This window comes from Columba livia, chromosome 8, assembly GCF_036013475.1.
Source record: "Columba livia isolate bColLiv1 breed racing homer chromosome 8, bColLiv1.pat.W.v2, whole genome shotgun sequence".
Lineage (NCBI taxonomy): Eukaryota > Metazoa > Chordata > Aves > Columbiformes > Columbidae > Columba > Columba livia.
Genome location: NC_088609.1, coordinates 14006734 through 14029584, shown reverse-complemented (window position 1 = coordinate 14029584; position 22851 = coordinate 14006734). Strand labels below are relative to the sequence as shown.

General features: G+C 56.5%; 3 protein-coding genes and 1 non-coding gene across 7 annotated transcripts; all 4 read left to right on the top strand.

The window, feature by feature from the left end:
• The first annotated feature begins 2774 nt into the window (after positions 1-2774).
• On the top strand, positions 2775-8466 carry TMEM61 (transmembrane protein 61). 4 transcript variants are annotated; one of them, XM_065072126.1, is made up of 3 exons: positions 2775-2925; positions 5230-5640; positions 7930-8466. In XM_065072126.1, the coding sequence occupies exons 2-3, from the start codon at positions 5288-5290 to the stop codon at positions 8210-8212; spliced, it is 636 nt and encodes a 211-aa protein (XP_064928198.1). In that variant the 5' UTR covers positions 2775-2925; positions 5230-5287; the 3' UTR covers positions 8213-8466. The 4 variants fall into 4 exon arrangements, with proteins under 4 accessions (XP_064928198.1, XP_064928199.1, XP_005498945.2 ...); XM_065072127.1 differs by having other exon boundaries at positions 2791-2933; XM_005498888.4 differs by lacking the exon at positions 2775-2925 and adding an exon at positions 2974-3278.
• Positions 8467-9673: 1207 nt separating this feature from the next.
• On the top strand, positions 9674-13754 carry BSND (barttin CLCNK type accessory subunit beta). The gene is made up of 4 exons (XM_005498889.3): positions 9674-10009; positions 11082-11161; positions 12028-12261; positions 12976-13754. Exons 1-4 carry the CDS (start codon positions 9833-9835, stop codon positions 13259-13261), a joined length of 777 nt encoding a protein of 258 aa, XP_005498946.1. The 5' UTR covers positions 9674-9832; the 3' UTR covers positions 13262-13754.
• Positions 13755-15423: 1669 nt separating this feature from the next.
• On the top strand, positions 15424-15494 carry TRNAG-CCC (transfer RNA glycine (anticodon CCC)). Its single transcript has one exon. It is a non-coding gene; the product is annotated as a tRNA-Gly (tRNA).
• Positions 15495-16809: 1315 nt separating this feature from the next.
• PCSK9 (proprotein convertase subtilisin/kexin type 9) lies at positions 16810-22647 on the top strand. Its single transcript, XM_065070957.1, has 12 exons — positions 16810-17349; positions 17442-17630; positions 17759-17879; positions 18084-18217; positions 18752-18893; positions 18996-19192; positions 19326-19509; positions 19814-19984; positions 20132-20280; positions 20393-20558; positions 21138-21319; positions 21606-22647. The coding sequence occupies exons 1-12, from the start codon at positions 16999-17001 to the stop codon at positions 21771-21773; spliced, it is 2154 nt and encodes a 717-aa protein (XP_064927029.1). The 5' UTR covers positions 16810-16998; the 3' UTR covers positions 21774-22647.
• Positions 22648-22851: the final 204 nt, after the last annotated feature.

Sequence of the window (22851 nt, the reverse complement as noted above, 5' to 3'; positions counted from 1 at the left end):
AGGAGGTTTCTCTCTTGCTTTACATGCGCCGAGTGTAGGGACTCCTTCCCATCTGCACATCCTCATGGCTGGGTGCTGCAGGGTGCACCCAACTCTGCTGTGCCCAGCAGCCCATGCTAAGGGGAACACGAGCTCTGCCAGCCCCTATGAATGGATCTGAACCATGTGGGCACCTTATACCTGCAGAGACGTGTCCCCTGAGCCCTCACCAGTGGCTCTTTAGTGACCATGTCACAGGTGGCAGCACACTGTCCAGTGGTGCTTGCTGGGGAGAGCGGCTCAGGTGCCAAACCGCTGACAGAGACCTGTGACCTTGGCCCAGGGTGTCAACACCCCTGATCCTGGCAGGGAGGCTCCTCTTCTCTGGGCTTGTTGCCCTGGTGCACCCATATTTACTTGACTTGTTGCTCTGGTATCGTAACGGGGCAGAAAGTGCACGCGTGTGTACACATGCACAGGGAGGTACAGAAAAAGCTCATTTATTTAGCCTGATTATACAGCGAAATACACTATTTTACATGTGATATGCTGTGGCAGCAGAATGTGGTGAACAATTAATCAAAAGGCAGCACTTTTCTGTGCCAGCAGCGTTGATCAGGCATAGCATCCTTACCTGGGGGAGGCAATTACTGGAACAATCTTTCCCTCTCTGTTCCTCCTTTGTTCCTCGTCTTGCAGGGGCTGTAACTATCTTTGACATCTTCTTGTTTTCTCCACTGCAGTTTCACCGTGCATGGGATGTTTTACATATTTTGTGCAAAGATTTTGTCTTTATTCTGGAGAAGCTCTTTGCCTGTGCCCTGTGATGTCTTGCAGCACATTGTCCACCAGCAGGAAAGTTCTCAGAGAAGGAAAATGAAGTTTGGCCAAGGTGTTGCTAAGCAGCCAGAGGTGCTGGCACTCTGCTGTGATGGGCAAACTCAGCATTTACAGTCTCTACATTGTTGGAAGATATTTGTTGTGTGTTTGCGACTACCTGTGGGCCAACTCTCTGGGGAGGACAGAAGATCCCAGCAGGTTCCTGGGGCTGGAGGACTAAAGGGCCAGAACAATAACATGTTGGTTCTGAGCCATCTCGCTCTACGGAGCCCTGTGCTAGGAACAGCAGACAGAGCCGCCTGCAAACAGCGTCTTGAAGTGCTTCAGAAGCCGTTGACAATGAAATTTCAGTTAAATATAATATCTGAGCAGGTAATGAGCAGAAGAAGGTGTCTCATTGTCCTTTAACGGGGAACAGGTGATTCACAGTGCCTGTGTCACTCACGGATGGCAGCGTGAGTTCTCAGCACTGGCTTATCTGCAGTAGAGGAATCCATATGTTCTCCCCTGGGATCCCCGAACCAAACTGTCCTGTCAAGGAGTGAGGACCACAGTGTTTGGAGGACATGTGTGATTTGTTGTCAGGGATCACAGCCTGGGGTTCAAGTACCTCGCTGCATTCCAGCAGTATGGGCTGAGACCATGCTGGGGTGCTGGCTTTGGGGACCCCTGTCCCATGTTCCTCTGTGCTGGAGACCAAACCTGCCACAGGGCCAAGTCCCCTGTGAACCAGCCCTCTTTGTACCTCAGTTTACCATTTGTAAAATTCCTCAGTGTCTGCAGGTAAAAGGGGCTGCACACCTACACATTTTCAGCTGGACTGAGTAGCTGCTAAGCATATATGAAGCAGATATGAATTACACGACAGGACTTTGCATCAGTCCCTGCAGCCTCTGCAGATAAACCCTGAGCTGGTTTTGGAGCAACAAGGTGAGGAGCTGCGAGCAGTGCAGGAACAGCAGCCCAGGGTTCAGCTACAGCACAGATGTATCCATAGAAATGGCTTTGTCTGTCCAGGATGCTCAGCTGTAGCTCAAGAGGAACACAACGGATCTGTGAGAGTGCACAGCAACAGCACAAGCACAGCATGACAGCTGTTCATAACATATACCCCCACCTCAGTGATGGGAAGCGTGTGGGAATATAGGCGCCAGTCACGCGGATCAGCCTGAGCCTCAGCTCAAAGCACCCACAGCTTATTCAGTGTACAGGTGCCCTCGTGAGTGCTGCTGGGTGAAAAGGTCCAGCTGGAATGAGGAAAAGGAGCACTATTGGCATTTGACAGAGACTTGAGGAGAACCAAGGCTTGTGGCAAAGATCCCCCTGTGCTGCAGTGTGCATGTCCCACCCACAGGACAGTGGTGTCCCATCCATGGGGTACTGGTGTCCCACCCTTGGGGCAGTGATATCCACAGAGTGGAGGTGTGCCAGCAACAGGGTACCTCTCATGGGCTCTGCAGCCTGAAGCTGTGTCCAGGTCCCTGATAAGTCCGTTCCCCAACCCCTGAGCGCCGGGGGCGCTCTGTGCTCCCAGTCCCGTGGGAGCACGGGCAGTGCCACCCCAGCCAAGTTCACCGTCCACTGCGAGAACCAACACACCCAGGGTGCCTCCAGCCTTCCTGACCTGCTCTCCCAACACCTGTGGACTGGGAGATTCCCCCCAGAAAGTTGTCTCCTCAAAGAGCAGAAACCAGCAACCCGGTGCATGTGGGGGTACTTTCTGGTGCCTTTTTTTTTTTTTTCCTTTTTTCTTTTTTCTCTTTTCCCTTTCCTTTTCTCCTTTTCCTTTTCATTTTCCTTTTCTTCCTTTTCCTTTTCCTCTCTTTATTTTTTTATATATGTTAATGTTTCCCCTCCGCCAAGACCGGGGGTCCTGGCCAGAGTGAAAGGTAGTCCTGCGCCCCGACGGGACGGGCCGGGTCGGGCCCGGAGCAGCGCTCCAAGAAGCGCCCCTGGCCGCCGCCCCGACGGGCCAGGAGGGGAGCGATGGGCGCCCGCCCCGCCACCGCCTCCCGCCCCCGGCCCCGCCCGGCCTCGGCCCCGCCCGCCCCGCGGGCCGGGCTCCGCGGGAGCCGCCGCTCGGCCGGAGCGGGGTGGCGGCGGCGGGTGAGTACGTGAGTACGGCGGCGCGTCCGGGACGGGAGGGTGAAGGGGATGCGGACCCCTCTGTCCCCGGCTGGTCGCTTTGCCAGAGGCGAGAGGCTGCAGGGGCACCGGCTGAGGCGTGGATGGGTCCCACAGGGGTGGCACCGGGTGACAGTTGCTCCTTTAGAGAGGACGTCGGGTTCGGGCATCGCTGCTCTCGAGGTGGCCAAAGCAGCTGCTGGCCTCTGTGGGGGTGTTTGGGCTGGGGTGTACATGTGCTGCACTCCCTGATGGCTCCACTCCCTCTGAACCCACCTTTGGGAGGTTGAGGACAGCACAGCTTCTGGGATGCTCTTTCCAAAGCATCATCATCGGTATGGTTTGGATGGGTACCAACCCCCGAACTAATAATACTAATAATACTAGCAAATTCAGATAAAGGCAGGAAAGAATCTTCCTAATGGCATGCTCACGCTTTAGTGCGTCTGTCCCCGATGTTCCTCTTGGTGTGTTTGCATGTGGTTAGAGGTCTCCAGCCTGCGCGATGTGGAAGGACAAGCTGTAAGCGTCACGGAGGGATGTGGTGTGGAGGTGGATTTCTGCTTGATGGCGGTGGGAGAGATTCAAAACTCTTTTCGTTTCTTGTGTTGCTGGAAAAGAGTGTTTTTCTGAGTAATGCTTAGTAGACCCTATGAATCACCATCTGCATAACTTTATATGGGGGATGCTATTCTCAGCATCTTACTGGAACTATGTAAACTATTAACATCCATATCTGTTTGTCCATGCAACATGCAAACCTTTTTCCCTAGAAAGATTATTTTGGAGCAGGACAAAGGAGGAGACAGGGCAAAACAAAATGTGAGGGTGGCTTGGTGAGTGGAGGTAGGAGTTTGGGAGTTGGCAAGGGATGTCTCCGGAGGAAGTTCAGAGGGAGAACTGATGTGCAGGATGCTGAGTGTCCAGGAGCGGAGCCAGGGGCAGGCTCAGGGAGCAGCGACTCGGGTCCTGCCCCAGCCTCACAGCTCACCCCTGCTCCTTCACCCTCTTCTTCCAGTGGCTGGTCCGCTGAGAAAAACATCATGGGTCTTTCAAGGAGGCTCAGGAGAGCCGGGCCAGCCTGAAACGGGGTTTGGTAAGGGGATGGTGTGATGGTAATGTCACCCAGTGCAGAGGAGCCGCCCCCACACACGCACAGTGGGAGTGTGTGCCGGGTGGGCTGGAGGAGCTTTTACCGTTTTGTCAAGAGAGAAGAGTTTATTCTCTCAAGCTGTCAATCTGTCACCTCCCAGAGGCTCTGCCTTCCCTCCACATCTGCCTCCCCCTCACTGCCACCACTCCCAGGTGTGCACAGAGCTGGGGGCTGCAAAATTCCCTGTGCTCAGGCAAGGGAGTTGCAGCATCTCCCAAACCTCACCAGGGGAATCGTGACATCTCTCAAACCTCACCAGGCTGGCCCCAAAATGAGAAGAGCATTGACTGCAGGAGATGAAGATTTCAACATTACAACTCTCGGTGCTGTTTCAACTAAGGCTTTCAGCATGGAACGATCTGTAATTCCATGCAGGTGGAATGAAAATTTCACTGTAGGGTTTTTGTTTGTTTGTTTGTTTGTTTTTTTCTTTTTCCCCAAATGATATTGGCTGAAAAAAACTCCAGGAAAATGTGATGCTGTCAAAAGGAGTTGGATTCATGGGTCAGTAGGGTCCTTGCACTCTCCTGAGCATCTACTGCTGCAAGGCAATGTAAACCCAGCTTGTCTGCTGTGTCCTGCTCAAGTTCGGTGACAAGTTGGAGGACACCAATGCCGGACTGTGTTATTGGGGCTCCCAGTCCTGCAGTCATCCTGCCAGTTTCCTAAATCCCCCTTCTCATCAGATTCCTTCATTAAACATAGATTAGATCATATGGTGTTTCTTTCACTACAAAGTAATTTGGCTTTCCATTTAGTGGGCCCATCTGATAAATAATGTCTTAAAATAATGTAATTCCACCTGCCCTTGGTCACACTGAGTCTGTGCTGGACTTCTGCGCCCTGCCGAGCTCCAGCTCAGTGCTCCCCAATCTCAGGCTGCAGTTTAAGTCCCTGCTGTAGGAAGCAAGCCCTGCTTGAGGAATGGAGACGAAACCCATCAGATTATCTTAATTTATTGATGAACAGGCAAAGTGATGAAGGCAGAGGTGGAAATGCCCTCTCTGATTGTCAATAATAAGTAGCTAAAGAGAGTGCAACCCCCAGAGAGGTCACATTTCAGTAATTTTCTCCTCTGGCAGGTCTTCCATGACCTAGCCCCATTCAAACCCAGTCCCTTTCTTCTCTTGCAGGACGTGGGCTCTCTCATGCCTTGCCTCACTCTTCTTCCCTCGTAAAACCTCCTCCCAAATGATGGCAGCTGCCTCCTTCCGCTATGGTGTGACCATCACTGGGGCCGTGCTGCTGGTGACAGGGACACTGTGCTTTGCCTGGTGGAGTGACAGGGAGGTGGGCAGCCCTGCCGGTGGTGGGACTTCCCTCCTGCCGCCCCGGGAAGCTGAGGTGGTTCCCAGCTCCTCCTCCAGCGCCTTGCTCCGCTCAGCCAGCTTCTTCTGCTGTGGCATCGGCGGCATCCTCCTCCTCTTTGGGCTCCTCTGGTCTGTGAAAGCCAATGCCAGGGTGGTGTCCCGCCGCTACCAGTACCATTTCCCCAGGGACCTGCAGTACTTCACCGCAGAGCCTCCAGAGAAGTGGAACTGCAGGTGGGTGCCATGTTGCTTCACGGCACTTGGGTGGGAAGAAGTCTTCTAGCAGGGCCTGTTGTGACAGGACAGGAGGTGATGGTTTTAAATTAAAGGAGGGGAGATTCAGGCTGGACATGAGGAAGAAATTTTTTACACAGAGAGTGCTGAAACCCTGTCCCAGGTTGCCCAGAGAGGTGGTGGATGCCCCATCCCTGGAGACATCCCAGGGCAGGCTGGACGGGGCTCTGAGCAGCCTGATCTGGGTGGAGATGTCCCTGCTCATGGCAGGGGGGTTGGACCAGGTGAGCTTTGAAGGTCCCTTCCAACCCAAACTGTTCTATGATTCTATAAGTCAAGGGTGCTCACTGTCTGCTCCCATGGCTGTCTAAGCCACAGCCAGCTATCCTTGCCTTGCGGGGCCATCACTGGCCAAGGCAGACATGTCCTTAGCAGAGCCACCAAGCAAAAGACCACATTGGTTTTCTGGCAGAGTGCCTGGGTTTGGGGGCAGGGGGGGTCATACAGACCTCCAGCTGTTGAAAGCTTTCCTGGTGCCACAGGCCTGCAGCACTCCGTAAGGACGATGGGGTTTGTGGCATCTTTAATGGAAACAAAATCTACATTAAAAGGGACTTAAAAGAAAAAAAGAAGGAAAATAATCCTCGGATTGGCATTCAGAGGGGGGTGCACGTGGAGGGTCTCTTCACAAAGCCTGTTTTGGAGTGTGGGAAGACCCCTTGAGCCCCCAGACACTACTGCTACTTGTTGGGTCTTCATATTCTTCCTGTGTGGCCTGAGACTATTTCCACTTCTTGATTTAAAAGTTTTTTGATCATAAGGGCTTTTTTTTCCAGAGACTGCTGTGGAAGCTGAGCCAGCCGGCCCTTCCCAGTGCTGTTTTATGGGGTCACAGCAAAGACCTTAGCTCCAGCATAAATCGGGCTCTGGGGAAAAGCAGCACTAAAAGAAACTCTTAAGAACATAAAACCATAAAAATTCAGTTAGTGCGGAAGGCACGTTCCCGGTTCTCCAGGGGTTTCAGTGCCTATTTGAATATCTGGGAATGAGATTGTGGGCTGGTCTGGGTAGTCTGGGGGATTTCCTCCTCCTGCAGAGGGCTTTGCTGTGTCCCCTGCAGGAAATGTCCCCTCCCCGAGCATCCTCCTGGATGGGAAGGCATCACTCTGGCATTGCTGGTGCTGCAGCAGCTCCTCCAGCCCCAAACGTGCTGGCGTTCACACAGCAAAGCATCCTGTGCTGGGAGAAATCCCCTTCTCTGTAATTCCGGGGCAGCATCCCTTTGCAAGCCAAAGCTGTTCAGCAAAAACGAGGGCACAGATGCTCTCGGCGATAGGTCGGAGACTGAGTGCTGCTGAGTTCGTGAAGGAGACATCCCTGCAGAGCATCACAGTGTTCCCTTGGGACCAGCTGTGCCCCTCCAATGCCCACAGCCTCCCCGAGCATGCTTTGCTGGGTTTTCAGCTACAAAAGGAAGTGGAGGGGGTATTGCTTTCAAAGCCTCTCCGTATTTGGTGCTGCACCATTTTGTAGGGCGCCTAGCAGGGCCATGCGCTGTGCAAAGGTTGGGCAGAGGTTTTCCCTGTACACAAATGATGTTTGCTCAACAAAGCGCTGCTGGAGGTGGCACCAGGCTTGGCTGGTGTGCGGAGGGCTCCATCAGGCATGAGAATGGGGTGTGACCGCATTGAACCAGGACACCTGGCTCTTGCCTGTCTGTTTGGGCCAAACCGCTCACTCAGCTGGCCAGCAGCTGCAGTGCTTCAGGGGTGACTCTGGGACTTGGCAGGTGATGAGGATGAATGTGCTCTCCTGCCCGTGGGCAGCAGCATGGTGCAGAATGAAGGGGCAGAGGTCTCGAGAGCCAGCACCTCTACTGCTTTGCCATCAGCCACACCTGCAGTTGTGTTACAGCTCTAAACACCAGAAGTTCTTGCCAGGCTGCCCATCCTCTTCTTGGGTGAGGGGTTAATGAAGTCAGTGGGAACTGGGCAATGTTGCCTGTTGCAAGGTCTGATGGGTGGTGCCCATCCTCCTACATGGCTCCCCACCCTCCTGGTGCTGGGAAGCAGATGACATGGTCTTCCCCTTGCTCTGGGCATGCAAAACCTGCCCATGTGCCGTTCCCAGCACACATGTGTCCACTGTGCTCTGGGATGCTCCAGCTGATGGGGTTGATGGGTGATGGGATGGTCTGGTTGATGGGGCACTGGGATGCTCTTGTTGTTAAGTTCTGGGATGCTCCAGCTGACAGGGTGTGTTGCTGAGTTTCTTCTTCTTCCCTTGCAGCACCTGGGACTCCAGCGCCATCCCCACCTACGAAGAAGCCCTGACCTGCAGACCTGCCCAAGGTGTCCCAACCTATGTCCAGCCCCCAGGGAGGAAGGAGGAGCTCACACCGCCCCTGTACTACCTGGAGGAGGATGAGAGCTGGCAGGGCAGCCGCCGGCGCAGCTCCTCCGACAGCGCCTTGTTTCGCCCCAGCTCATCCTGGCTGGAGATCCAGCACCCTGGGGAGCCGCAGGCAACGCCTCCCCCCAGCTATGAGAACATCAGCATCCGGGGTGTCTGAGCTGGTGCTGGCATGGGGCTGGGACTCTGTGGGTGGCCGTCTGGTCCCTCAGCTTTAAACTGAGCCCCCTCCTTTGCTGGGGTGAGAGGAGGGCAGGTGAGAGGGGGAAGGAGGAGGGGGTCCATCTCTCTTTCCCAGCGATCGCTCCGGGGCTGTCGGGATTGCGGGTCCTGTGGTCGATGTGTTCGGAGTGTTGGGGGCAACTGGCATGTTTGAAAGCCTTCATATTTTTAATAAAACTGCTGCTTGTTGCAGATGCTTTGCATTCTCTGCTCTGACCCACCCTGAGAAGCTCAGATCAGGCCAGGGGGCTGCCCACTCAAAGCAAGAGCTCAATAACAAAAACAGCAGAAAAGAATGAGGAATTGGGCCAGAGAAAAAATAGCTGTTTGCTCCTCTTCCTCTTCAATGCCCCTTCCAGTCACATCTCCATCCCTTCCACCTTGCTTTCCCCGCATACCGACATCCCACGCCTCACTTTGTTTGGTTTAGAGATGCCCAGCAGCTCATCCGTGTGCTCAAGGCACCCAAGTGCACTTGGCTTTTCAGGCAGCATCCTATAAAAAGACACCCTGAGTGGCACAGCCTCCTCCCTGCCCACCACCAAGGTTTGCAGCCTTGCCCAGGGGAAAGGCTGACAGCATCAGGGGCTGCTGCTGGTTGTTCCATCCCACTGAAATAAGGGGCTGCCCTGGGTCCCCTGCAGACCTGCGGGGCTGCAGAGCCATAGCCAAATGTAACATATTATTTGTAGTATAATAAATAATTTTTCGTAAGTCAGGTATCTGTGCTCCCATGTAGGAAGGCAAGCAAGGGAACAGAATGAAGGCTAATTAAAGCCGCTGCTGTCTGGCTATCAGACGTGTGGTGGGAAGGGGACACCTTTTGACCATCCAGATCCATCTTACCAAACACAGGGCACATGGACGCTCTGTTCTTCCTCCCCCCAGGTGGATCAACCTTGCTCCATCCTTCCCCAGCCTCAGCCCTCCTTCACAGCCCAGTTGCAGCCCCACTAATGAGTCCCCAGCACCCGACTGGAGCGAAGTGGTAGCTATTCCCAACCCACCAGCCTCTAAAAAGACTCTGGAGTGCTCACTCCTCCCCTGCTGCAGCCCTGCAGCCCTTGCAAACATGCTGCACCCTGACATCCCCCTCATTTGGGGCTCTGCAGCTCTGATTTATGGCCGAGTCCAGCTCCAGCCCCCAGCCAGGGCTGGGACAGCCCTGTCGGGACCAACCGCTCCCTGTGTCTCTGTCTCCCCGTGTTCCTGCCTCTGCCACTGTGTCCTCCTATTCCTCCCCATCCCAGACATGGGGTCCGACCGCCGGTGCCTGCAGGGAAGGTTATGTGGACACGTGCCGGGCGGCTTCACTGGAGTGTGAACAGCGGGTGGGTGTTTGCATTCATTACAAACCCATTAAAAACTGGCTAGCTCAGCCCTGGGCAGGACCAGGCTCAACTTGCAGCTGATCCTCAGCCCCTGGCAGCCTCCCGAGACAGAAACCACTCCTTGCTGTACCCTAGGGTGTGCTCAGCAGGCAGCAGCCGCAGGGAAACGGGCTTCACTGGCTTCCCCAGCATCTTTCCTCCTCCCCTGCCTCTACAACTTGGTACCCATGGCTGAGGAGAAGACCTTTCGCTATGGGTTCATCATGCTGGGTTTCTTCCTGGTGATGACGGGGATGTTCATCATGAGTGTGGAAAAGCCCCAGATCTACATCACCTTCTGCACCCTGGGTGTCCTGCTTGTGGCCGTTGGCATCACCTGGAGCATGTGCCAGTGTTACCCCAAGGTAGGGTCTGTCCCGCCGCCTCGGGGGGCTGGTTTTGGGGGGCTTCAGCTACTGTGGACATGTAGCCATGGGCTGTGCTTCAGTTTCCCCATCCGTGGGGTGGGGGTAGCAGGAGATCCCATGGGAAAGCTGGCTGGGGCGATCCAGCGGGGGATGTGTTCGTTTGTGAGGCTCCTGCTCTGCTACACCTCCCCAGTGATGCCTGCAGGATGCGACCCCACTCCCTCGCCCTGCTGCACCCCTCCCTGAGACTGGGGCTTTGCTCTCAAGCAAGCAGAGGGGAATAAGCCCAAGAAAATCAGCTCATGTTCTTCTCTCTCATGCAAATCTCCTCCCAAACCAGCCCCTTCCTTGCACCTGTGGAGGTCGGGGGCTCAGCAGGCTCCCAAGACTTCAGAAGAAGGGTGTGTTGTGACCTTGGAGGTTTTGGAGGGGCTTGGCCCCCCCGAGCACAGCCCTGACCTGCTGGTCTCCTTGGCAGAGGGCACTGCTGGCACGGCAGGGTGGCCACGCGTTCCTGCCCTGGGACACCGAGCTGGCAGAAAGGGCTTTTTTCCAAGGAGAGGTCGGCTGTGAGGCTGATCTCAGTGCTGCAGGACGGTCCATTGACAGCTTGGCTGCACCCCAAAATGTGGGGTGGTGCATGGGACCCCAGGACTAGCTGGGACCCCTGGGACTGGGGTGAAGTTGATCCCAGCTCCCCGCAAAGCTGGGCTCAGCTCAGTGAGGGGGAGATGTGGCTTTGTCACTGTGCTCAGGGCTCAAGGACAGGGCACCCTTGGGGTTGTCACTGGCCACTGACTTGCACCATGGGCCCTGGGACCTCCCCGTGGCTCATGGACACACATGAACCCCCTGGGGACAAGGTGCTGAGAGTGAAGCAGTGCTGGATTCATTCAAACTCTTATTGATTTTCCCCATAAAACCCCTTTCCAAGCAAGACATTCAAATCTGCTAGGAAAAGTCCAAACATTCAACTGCAGGGACACCCTGGACTTTTTACTGCTAACAGGTGAGGGTCCCCATGATACCCAGTGAATCCTCCTGGGCTCTGCATTTCTTTTCCCCACAGATAACGTTTGTCCCTGTGGACCTCGAAGCTGAGCGGTTCCTGGACCACAAACCCTTCATGCTGCCGGAGAAGGACACCCAGTAGGTCCCAGCTCCCAACCCCGGTGCCGTGAGCTGCCATTTGCCTTTTGGCAGGTGTTTCATCTGTACACACAGTTATCTGCCTGTCCTCGGGGACAAGGGCAGTGTCTGAGCGCACTGGCACCAGGGACAATGGCACATATTGCAGCAAAAAATGACAAGCAGGGCCCAGGGGGGAGGGGCGGGGGGGGATGGACAAGGGCTCGCTGAGCTCCCCAGGGCTGGAGCGAAGCTGGAAGGTGCAGAGCATCCAACTGCATCCCTGCAGGAATCCACCTGCAAGGACAGAAGGGCAATGAAGGTGAGAGGTCTGGAGCACAAGGCTGATGAGGAGCGGCTGAGGAAACTGGGGCGTTCAGCCTGGAGAACAGGAGGCTGAGGGGAGACCTTATCGCTGTCTACATCTGACTGAAAGGAGGTTGTAGCGTGGAGGGTGTTGGGCTCTGCTTCCAAGTAACAAGTGACAGGACGAGAGGAAATGGCCTCAAGTTGCACCAGGAGAGGTTTAGATTGCATATTAGGAAAAAATTCTTTCCAGAAAGGGTTGTGAGGCATTGGAACAGGCTGCCCAGGGCAGTGGTGGAGTCACTATCCCTGGAGGAGTTTAAAAGATGTGTAGATATGCCTCTTAGTGACATGGTTTAGTGACAATGTTACGTTATGGTTGGACTCTGTGATCTCGAGGGTCTCTTCCAACCAAAATGATTCTATGATTCAAGAATCCCCTGACCCTGCTGCTGGCAAGGGTAGTGGTGTGGCCTCAGTGGCCTCTGAAGCACCTGATGGAGTATGTGTGTCCCCAAGCACGTCCTGGCTCTGCACAGGTCCAGGTCCTGCTCAGCCTCCCGTTCCTCCTTTACCCACAGCTTGATTGTAGCCTGCCCCAACCAAGAGGCCACCAGCACCTACGAGAAGAGCCTGCCATCCTACGAGCAGATCCAGAAGCAGGCGGTGGGCTCAACCCCCACAGCCCAGCCCAAACCCCGCAGCTGCTCCCAGCCCATGGTGCAGGCCAGAGCAGAGGTTCATCAGGAGCAGGGGGGAGCTGGGGATCCCCCTCCAGAGACGGCTCCTTTGCTGGAAACGGCGGCAGGCAGCTGGTATGTGAGGTTTGCAGGGTTGGGGTGGCACTGGGGGGATGTCGGGTGAAATTGGGGGCATCAGATCCCAAGCAAGGGAGAGGGAGAGGAGGCAGTGCTCCCACAGCACTGACCTCCAGACCTGGAGCCTGGACAGTGTCTCAGCCCACGGGGTCTCTCAGGACCAAAATATTTACCAGGGTGAAATCAGGAGGAAATCTGAATCGCCTTTGGTTGCGATTTGCATTTTGCTTCTATTTCATTTTACAAATACAAACAATGTCCCTCATCAGAATCAATCCCAAGTTCCTGGTCAGACTTGGATAGAAATGAGATGCTCAGTACATGTCCCTCAAGCCAAATGCCACATGTGATGACCAAACATTGGTCCAGGAGATCCCAAAAGCACTTTGCAGGTGATGGGAGTCTCTGGTGCAGCCTCAAGGTGTAAGCACCCACACACCTCCCCTGCCAAAATGCAGCTCCTATTGGGACAAGGCGCTTTGCTTTCCGCCCGGGATGTGGGCACAGCGTGCGAGGGCAGCAGCTACTTTGTCCCATGGGCAGGAGAGGGACCAGCAGGCAGGTTGAAACCACAGAGGCAGGCAGTGAGGGTTGAGACAGGGCCCTCCTGGGGTGGCCAAGCCATCCAACAAGGGGACTGGTGACTCCGGGACACTGGCTGAGTGACACTGAGCTCTGCCTGCTGCCTCTCAGCCCTCCCTGTTCCCGCAGCCCCCCCCAGCCAGCCATGGGGGCTGCACCGCTGGCATCGCTCCTGGAGGACATGGACACGCCATCGCTGGAGGGCTCCGTGCCCGGCAGCCCCGTGCCACAGGGTCGTCCCCCACCATACACCACCCACTCTGGCTGCACCCCAACCAGCTCTCCAGCCAGGGGAGAGAACCCCAGCTCCCCCCGCAAAGGCACCAGGGAGGAGGATGACCTGTATTATGGGCTCCGAGAGGGGCCGGACACTCTCCTTGAGGACAATGACTGCCTTTTTGAGCCTGAAAACTGATTTCCTGGAGAGAAGAGCCACTTGGCAAGGACCCGTCTCGTGGAGGGGACACAAACATCACAGCCTGGAATGGAGAGGCTAGGGCTGCTCCCCAAAAGTCCCTGCAGTGTGGAGGAGCACCCAGGCTCCTGCCCTTCCCCCGTCCCATCCTGTGCCCCTTGCACCCCCTCCCCCACCTGCACCGGAGGCTGCTGTTCTGCAAAACCCAAGAGGAGCATCATCATCTCCCAAATTTCTGCAGCAGAAGGGACAAGGACCCTCTCACTGACCCCTTTGGGTGGGTGCAGATGAACATGAATGCCGGGCTGGGCAGGATCTGGGCTAAATAATGTGCTTAGGAAGGGGAGAGATTAGCTTTGCTGCTTGAAACAGGATCAGTGTTCAGGTAGGTGAAGATGTATTCACCCCAGGTAGGCTTTATGAGGAAAGTATGTCTCCAAGGCCTTTTTCTCACTTATCAAAGCTCCTCTGGAATTAAAATTAGATCCTGAAACTCCTGCAGCAGCCAGCCTTGATGTTTTTGCCCTGGAAAGGCTCTCCAGGTCGGGAGGGGGGTGATAGCAGGGAGAGACCGTGCAGACCCCATCTCCTGCATGAGGAGCAGCTTCCAGCGCTGACGGGTGCAGGGGAATGGCTGTGGCTTCCTGAGGGCTTGCCAGGCTTGGCATGGGGTGAGAAAGCCCAGCTGGTACTGGGGACAATGAGCATGTTGCAGCTTTCAGGCTACTCAAGGTTGTGGCTTTGGGCAACCTTCTCTCAGCTGGGTTGGTGTCATCAGCTGTGGCACTGTAGGTGGCTTTGCATGCCAGCAACTGCTGTCCCCAAACTCCCTCTGGATAAAAAGTGTTTGTTTCAAGTCACAGGGATGGAGCTAAGGCTGGTTTGTCACAACAGGGGCAACACAGTGGCTTTCGAGCAGCCTGTTTGCAACGCGCAGAGATGGCAGCGCTGGCAGGAGCTGTGACCTCTGCCTGCCCTTCGGCTGCTCAAGGCTGTAGGCTCTGCATGGCTGACCCTCCCTGGGGAAGCTGAATTTGGCTCAAAGCATCAGCAGATCCAACAGTCCCTCACCTTGTTTTCGGAAAGCTGGACTGGGTGCTGTGTGTGCCTGGCATGGCCCAAGGAGGCTTGGGAGCACGTATCTACTGGCAGAGAGGCTTTTCAGAAAATTTATGCAGTCTGACAAGCCCAAAAGTGGAGGGAAAGCTGTCTGTCCTCCAGCACCTGAGGGGGATGGAGCATGGGAGCCTTGGAAATGATGCTCCTTACACCTAGTGAGCGCTTTGCCTGTGCAGTCCAGGGTGTTGCAAGAAATGGCTCTACCTGGGGGCTCTGTGCCCCAGTGACATCCGTCCTGGTGTTACTGCAGCCCTTGCTCACCTTCGTGTAACTGCAGCACAGGGACAAGGACAGCGCCCTGCGCACTTGGGGTGTTTATGGCCGATGATGCCCTCAGGCAGGTGGGGAACAAAGACACCCGTGTTTGCTAAATATTGCTGGCAGGGTTGTGAGTGGCTGTCCAAGAGGAAGCGTCACCCAGCAGTTTACACTTGCTCTATTCCTGCTTGTCCTTCCTGACTGGGGGGAGCGGGGTGGCTGTGGGGAAACCGCTGGGATGGGGCTGGTTTCTGGACAGCGTCTGGGGCAGGACCTGGCCCTCTGTCACTGGCTCATATTGGGTGTGGGAACCCTGTAGAGACCCGGAAGCTTTTGCCCATCTCACGTCCTGGGACTCACTACCACTTTTGGCAAAGTAAACTAATTTTCCAAAGTATTTCCTTTGGGCAGGGCAGAGGGGTGAGATGGGGGAGCTGAAGCCTTCTCCCCCTCCAGGATGCCATTGTGCAGCTGGATTCGAATCCCCACACCGCTCAGCGATGCGTCCTTGCGCAGAGGCTGCTGCAACCAGAGGGTTCAGCTCCCCCCGCGCCAAAACGCGGTTAAACATTGCGAGAAACGGGACATTCCTGCATCGCATTAAACCCCGCAGAGCCCCGGGCCCCGCCCGCCCGCTCGGCTCCCGCGGGAGACCCGTGTCCGCGGGACACGCCGGTTACGGTCACCCGCAAACGGGACTGTTCCCTCCACTGGAGGGGAAGAACAGGTGCTCGCTGCCCGCGCTGCCCACGCGGGAATGGGTCGTGGCGCGTGGCCGCGGCAGCGCACCAGTGGTGTAGTGGTATCATGCAAGATTCCCATTCTTGGGACCCGGGTTCGATTCCCGGCTGGTGCAGAAATAGCCTTTCTGCAGTGAACGGTCAGTTTGCACTCAGCTGCTCGAAAGATAGGGGGTAAAAAGGCTGTCTTTCTCCCTTTTGCCTCTGCCATAGGGGGTGTGCGGGAGGGTCCCCGGCCCAGCGTCACCCTGCCTTCTGCCAGCACAGCCCCAGGGCTCCACGGCTCCGCTGGGGTTGGAGGCCAGCAGGGGATTTAGGTGCCCTCTCCCCCTTGTTGGGGTCTTCTCTGTTGCCTTTTCTGCTCTCTCCTTACCCCTCTGCTAAACAGGACCCCTTCCCTTTACACAGACACAGCCTGGGGGTACCACTGCCCTCAGCAGCAGCAGGAATTGCTGCTGGAAGCTCCCCTGTGTGACTGGATGGGAATCAGGTCTCTTCTCTACAAGACACAAGTTTTTGGCTATTTCTGGATATTTTTTAATGCAAAAAATAATCTTTCTGCAGATATCCACTCCTTCCAGAGAGCTCTGGGTCTGGGTGTCTGTCACATTCCTTGCACAGGTGTTGGGGTTGGGTATTCAGGCCAAGACCTCCCTGTGTTGCTCAGCACATGTGGGTGCATGTGGGGCTTCACCTTCGCCACCCCCTTCTCTGTGGGCTCCCTCTGTCCTTCCCTCACAGCTTGTCCCCCAGGGGAAAAGGAAGCAAATGAATCCGTAGGGAGAGGGAGACTTTCCCCTCCAGAATGGGGTCCCCCAGTGATTCACCAGCATCAGCAGTGTGTTGCAGGACTTAGTGGTGCCTGATTAAACTGAGCCAAAAAACAGGAGAGAGACTTATCCCCCTCCTGAGCCTGCTGGACATCAGACCCTGGCAATGTCAGCTCACCGTGGCAGAGAGCAGGTGGGAAGTGGGGTCTGACATCCCCCCACTTACCCAAACCAGGGTGCAGACACCCAGTTGAGGTCTCATTAAAAACAGAACATATACATCTCTGTAAAACTTATACATCCATATAAAACATGTACATCTACATAAAACATAAAAACTCTGAGGAGCCTATAAATAGCCAGTAAAAAAAAATAAAAATAACAATAAAAAAATTGCTATTTCCCCCAGTAGCAGCGGGCAAGGAAGGTCACTGGGGATATTGGGGCAGCAGGGAGCCCGGCGCTGTGGAGGGGCAGTGATGGAAAGCAGCAGCCAAAGCACCAACTGTATCCCAGAAAAAATAATATTTGCGATGTGTGACGACTCTGTAAAAAATGCCTAAACAGGATTAGAGGCTTTCATGGAAATTTATCTCTGAAGTAAGCCAGTAAGAGGCACATAAAAGCTTTCATCCCTTTCTGAAAATAGTCCTTGAGCGTCTGCGTTTCGCTTGCCAGAGCTCCCACGGATGCACGGGCACTCTGGGGGGAATTCCCAGCTGGCTGGTGAGCAGCGGCTGCTGCGGGCAGCGCTCCCGGCGCCCCCGCTCGCCCCGCGCCCCCACGCCGTGCGCTCCCCCGCGTCCCCCGCTCCCCTCCCCGTTAATGGTTAACCCGCCCGGCTGGGCCGATGGGGCCGGCGGCGGTGGCGCCATCGCCGCCCCGCCGCACCGGGCAGAGCCTCAATCGCGGGTCCGCTCCGGCTCTTCGGCTTCTCCGCGGGTGCGCGGCGGGTCCTCCGCGGCCGGGGCTGCGCTGCGCTGAGGGGACTCGGCGGCTGCCGGCAGCTCCGCGTTGCCCGTCGGGGCTCGGAGCCGCCATGGCCCCGCGGGTGCTGGCGCTGATGCTGGCGCTGGTGCTGGCGGGGGCGGCGGCGGAGCTGGCGGAGGAGCTGGTGGGGGCGCTGCGGGATGCCGAGGAGGAGACAACTGCCGTCGGGGCCGCCCCGTCGGGACCCGCCACCTTCCACCGCGCCGCCAAGGTGAGGAGTGTGGGGCGGATTGAAGCGGGGGGGGGAGGCCAGGACAGCCACGCGTGTATGTGTCCCCCAAACCCGGTGCTCGTGTCCCACAGGTGTCGTGGCGGCTGCCTGGGCGCTACGTGGTGGTGCTGCACGCAGGCAGCAGCGAGGCCAAGGTGCGAGGGACGGCATGGCGGCTGCAGGCCCGGGCGGCTTGGCGGGGGTACCTGAGCGAGGTCCTGCATGTCTTCCACCTGCTGCCTGCCTTCCTAGTGAAGATGAGCAGGGACATCCTGGACATGGTTTGTGGGGCAGAGGGTCCTGGGCTGGTGGGTCACAGCAAAGGGTAGCAGGAGGGATGGGCGCTGGTTTCTCCCTAAGCTCTGGGGGAACAGGAGCTTTGCCACCACGCTGTATCTCCTCCCTGCAGGCGCTGAAGCTGCCGCACGTGGAGTACATCGAGGAGGATGCCTACATCTTTGCCCAGAGCGTCCCTTGGAACCTGGGCAGGATCATGCCGCTGCAGCCCTTGGGTGCCTACAGCCCGCCCAGTAAGCGCCAGGGTGTGGGGGGAGAACCACAGGGGCTTGGGGAAGGGTCAGTGACCCCGTCCCCTCTCCTCATCTCAAGGAGATGGGGGATATCCCCCTACTCTGTGGTGCTGTGTCTCTAGAGCTACATTTTGGGAGCATCCCAAGTGCCTGGGCTAACTGTGGCTGTGGTCGCTTTTCCCCACCTTGCTGCCTTCATGGTAGATAAAGGTGAGTTGGTGGAGATTTACCTGCTGGACACCAGCGTACAGAGCACCCATCGGGAGATCGAGGGCAAGGTGCTTGTGACTGACTTTGAGAATGTCCCCGAGGAGGACAGCACCCGCTTCCACAGGCAGGTGAGCCTCTGGGTGTCGCATGCTGTAGCCTGGTGAGAGCATCCCCCTGCACCTGCAAAACTCTGGTCAGGCTTGTGGGGCTTCTCAGGACAAGAGGGTCACTTGGCTCGTGGTAAAATGCTGGGCAGGACACACAGCAGTGGGAGCTGGAGGATGCTGGGACCCTCAGTGTGGTCTATTTGGGGTTGTGGCTGAGCCAAGCAGGGCTTCTTTCCCAGGAAAGCAGGCTGGGGGGGGACATGGGTGCGTCTCGAGGTGTTGTTGCAAGAGGGAATCAAGGTCCACCCTCATTGCTGTGTGCACAGGGGACCCCAAGGAAGGCCGGCTGCATCCCCCATCCTTTCCGCCAACTTTTCTCCTTCTACACAGGATTATTTTTTTTCTTTCCCCCCCACCCTTAAATATTTTTAAGGATTTATTCTGCAGCAGGATTTAGCTGGTGCCAAGCACAAGGGGTAGGGTGGGATGGGGAGAATGCTGCAAACCTACTTGGATGCAATGAGCCCAGGTGTAAAACCATAGTACCTGTGCCAGGCCAACAAGTGTGACAGCCACGGGACCCACGTGGCTGGGGTGCTGAGCGGGCGTGATGCTGGTGTGGCCACGGGTGCCAACATCCACAGCCTCCGCGTGCTGAACTGCCAGGGAAAAGGCACCATCAGTGGGACCCTCATCGGTGAGTCACCCTGTGCCCTGGAGAGCAGCGCACTCCCTCCTGGAGCCCCCTGCCATGTCCCCCTCCTGTGAGAGTGTCCCGTCCCTTGTCTCATCCCCCCAGGCCTGGAGTTTGTCATGGCGAGGCTGGAGGCTCAGCCTTACGGACCACTGGTGGTGCTGCTGCCCTTCGCTGGTGCCTACAGCCGTGTGCTGAACGCTGGCTGTCGGCGGGTGGCGCAAATGGGGGTGGTGATGGTCGCGGCTGCTGGTAACTACAAGGATGATGCCTGCCTCTACTCACCGGCGTCTGAATCGGAGGTACAGGCTGGGGGGGTCCCCAAAGCTTGGGGACATGTGGGGACATGCTACCACCTCTCCAGGCTCACCTGTTCTGGTGCCATGTGGGCTGGGGCTGTGTATCTCATCCCGCCCACGGTCACTGCCCTGGCAGGTCATCACAGTTGGTGCCACCAACAGCGAGGACCAGCCCGCTTCCATCGGCACCCTGGGCACCAACTTTGGCCGCTGTGTGGACCTCTTCGCCCCGGGGGACGACATCATCGGCGCCTCCAGCGACTGCAGCACGTGCTTCACGGCACAGAGCGGGACGTCACAGGCAGCCGCGCATGTGGCAGGTGAGCTCGGCTGCGGGGTGGCCGGCAGGGCTGTCCATCTGCCTGCTGGTGCTGGGCATCTGTCCCTGCAGGCACAGGATGTCAGGGCTGCCTGTGCTGGGGACATTTTTGAGTGCCATAGTGCCATGGTTTTGGCACGTTTGCATGCTGCAGACCTCACAGAGCTTCCACATCCTGTGTGTGTGTATGATGGGATGCAACGATTCCTCTCACGTCTCTCTGGAGTTGTGTTACTTGGGGGGGTTATGTGTAGGTGGCTGTGCAGCCCCCAGGTCTCACTGCAGCCCCTATGGGCTCTCGGCAGGCATCGCCGCCATGCTGCTCAGCGCCGAGCCCCAGCTGAGCCTCGCCAAGCTCCGGCAGCGCCTCCTGCACTTCGCCACCAAGAATGTCATGGACATGGCTTGGTTCCCTGAGGAGCAGCAGCTCCAGACACCCAACAGTGTGGCCAGGCTGCCCGCCCGGCTGGGTGCAGGTAAAGACCTCGTCTGCCCGCTGCATGCTTGGCAGAGCTCTGCCCGTGCCGGTGAGAGAAGTGCCTGGGTGAAGGCACGGTGCATTGGCAGGGCATGTCCCAGTGCATGGGTTCTGGGTGCCCACTGTGCCCCTGGTCCCGTTGCAGACGAGCAGCTGTACTGCCGTTCAGTGTGGTCAGCACGCTCGGGGCTCACCCGGCATGCCACAGCCGTGGCTCGCTGTGCCGGCGCCGAGGAGATGCTCAGTTGCTCCAGCTTCTCCCGCAGTGGCCAGTGGCTGGGGGAACACATGGAGGTGAGCAGGGTGTTCAGATCCAGAAGTGCTGCCCCTGGGGTGGCCGCTGGCCTCGCAGGGGTGTTCCCATGCCCCGAGCACCCCCGGTGACGCTGTGCTGCCCCGGCTGCAGGACAAGGATGGGCAGAAGCAGTGTGTGGCCCACAGCGCTTTCCGGGGCCAGGGTGTCTACGCCATCGCCAGGTGCTGCACGTGGCCCAGGGCTCAGTGCCGGATCAGCACCAGCTCTGTGGTGGCTGAGGGGGTCGGCTGCTCCTCGTGGGACCATGTGCTGACCGGTAACACCCGACATGGCAGGTTACAGAGCCTTGAGCCAGCATCCCAATGGCCAAGGGTGTTTCTACCAGAAAAACTCTGGGAGGTGGGGATAAAAGGGTGGGTTTGAGTGCTGAGCTAGCAGGGAATCATAGAATCATAGAATAGTCTGGTTTGGAAGGCACCTTCAGAGCTCATCCAGTCCAACCCCTGCCGTGAGCAGGGACATCTTCACCAGCTCAGGTTGCTCAGAGCCCCGTCCAGCCTGGCCTGGGATGTCTCCAGGGATGGTTCATCCACCACCTCTCTGGGCAACCTGGGACAGGCTCTCACCACCCTCAGTGTAAAAAATTTCTTCCTCATGTCCAGCCTGAATCTGCCTTCCTTTAGTTTAAAACCATCACCCCTTGTCCTATCATGACAGGCTCTGCTAAAAAGTCTGTCACCATCTCATAGGCCCCTTTTAAGTACTGAAGTGGGACGTGATGCATGTGCAGAGGCAGGAAGGGCTCAGGGCTCAGTGGGGACATCCCTTAGTGCCAGTGTCTGCCCTGGGATGCTGCCGCAGCTGCCCCATGCCAACAGCCCATCTCTCATTGCAGGGTGCAGTTTCCACTCCCCCACCACAGTGCTGGGTGACGGTGGCAGACCCGTCCCGGGGCCAGGGAGTGGGCCCAGCCACTGTGCTGTCAGGACAGAGGTGATGGCACATGCCTTGTGCTGCCCTGCTGCCAATCTTGAGTGCCAGGTGAAGGAGCACATGTCCCCGCGCGCTGTGGAGAAGGTAGGGACGGTGCACGCTCCTCTGCCATGGTGCTCTCCTCGCCTCTGCTCATCCCTCTGCCACCTTGATTTGGGGTCAGTTTGGCTTTGGCATCTTGTTGCGACTGTAGCTCCAACCCCAGCCTTTGGTGATGTCCCCAGTCACCTACCTGTATTGGGACATTCCCCACAGCTGGGGTCCAGCGGCTCAGTGCAACAGCAGCCACATCACCCTGAGCCCTGGGGACCATTGGGGACAGGCAGAGCCTTTGCTGACCCATGGAGTGTGACCTCTTCTCCCCCATTAGGTGACAGTGGCCTGTGATGACGGCTGGACACTGACGGGCTGTAACGCCCATTCCCAGAGCCCCGGCACCATGGGAGCCTATGCTGTGGACAACACCTGCATGGCAGCCGGTGTCCCGGGCAGCAGCAGGGCCACAGCCATTGCCATTTGCTGCCGGAGCCGGCCCTAGGGACAGGCTGAGCTGGAGCCACAGCAGCCCTGGCCCAGCGTGGTAGGGAGGGGAGCCTGGCTGGATTGCTGTGTCACCAGCTCGGTGCCTTCCCGGGGCTGAGCATGCTCCTAGCATGGTCCACACTCCGACACGCTCCACGCTTGGGCTACTGCTGTGGTTGGTACAAGCTCCTCACCCTCTTGCATGCCATGGAGCCAAACCCCAGGGTGGCTCTGCAAGAGCTTCCCAAAGTCCTGCCCCATCACTGGAGCCATCCCAGCATCCTTTCCCCACCACACACCGGGCCTTTCTATAGACACCCTGACTGTACAAACCGTCTCAAGGCTCTTTGTTCTTGTTGTCACTCAGCACACGACAAAACCACTACCTTGAAAAAAAAATGCAACAAAGCCAATTGCAGTGAGGGTTATTCCTTTCTTTTCTGGTAGTTGCTCGTTAGATGTCAGCTAATGTTCCTTAGCACCTCCCATTTTTGACCAGTTTTATACTTGCTTACTCATGTACCTAGGAGATTACTTTTTAGTCAAGTGTAAGGGCTCTAGTTTAAACAGTCTGCTTGTTTAATTAGATTTTAATCTGCATTGCTACAGAGTCAGCTACTGCTTTGTTAGTATTTTTTTGTTGTCGTCAAGTGAAAGCTAATGATCTGCTGGTGGTATACATTTCTTTAACAGGGCTTCCCGAGACACATAGAACTAACTGGCTGTAATTCCTTTTGAAATGAAAAGAAAAAAAAAAAAAAGAAGAAAAAGCTTTCATAGTATCTTGGTTTTTACATTTGTACCTTAAATATTTATTTGAAAGTTTATAAATAAACATTTTATAAACGTCTTTTTAAAATAAAAAATTCATAACCAGTGCGTAGCAGATATGATCCTTTGTCCGGCTTCATGTACATCCCTGGGCTACTAGTGTGGAAGGGGGAGCTGGCACCCGCCTGGCAGGGCTGCTGCTCCCCTAAACGAGCTCTCCTTTGTTAGCAGGTCAGCACAGTCGCTCATTCTGCTTCAAGGTGTCCCTGGACCATCACCGGCATCCTGAGGGCACCTGAGCTCTGGGACAGGCACAGGGACCA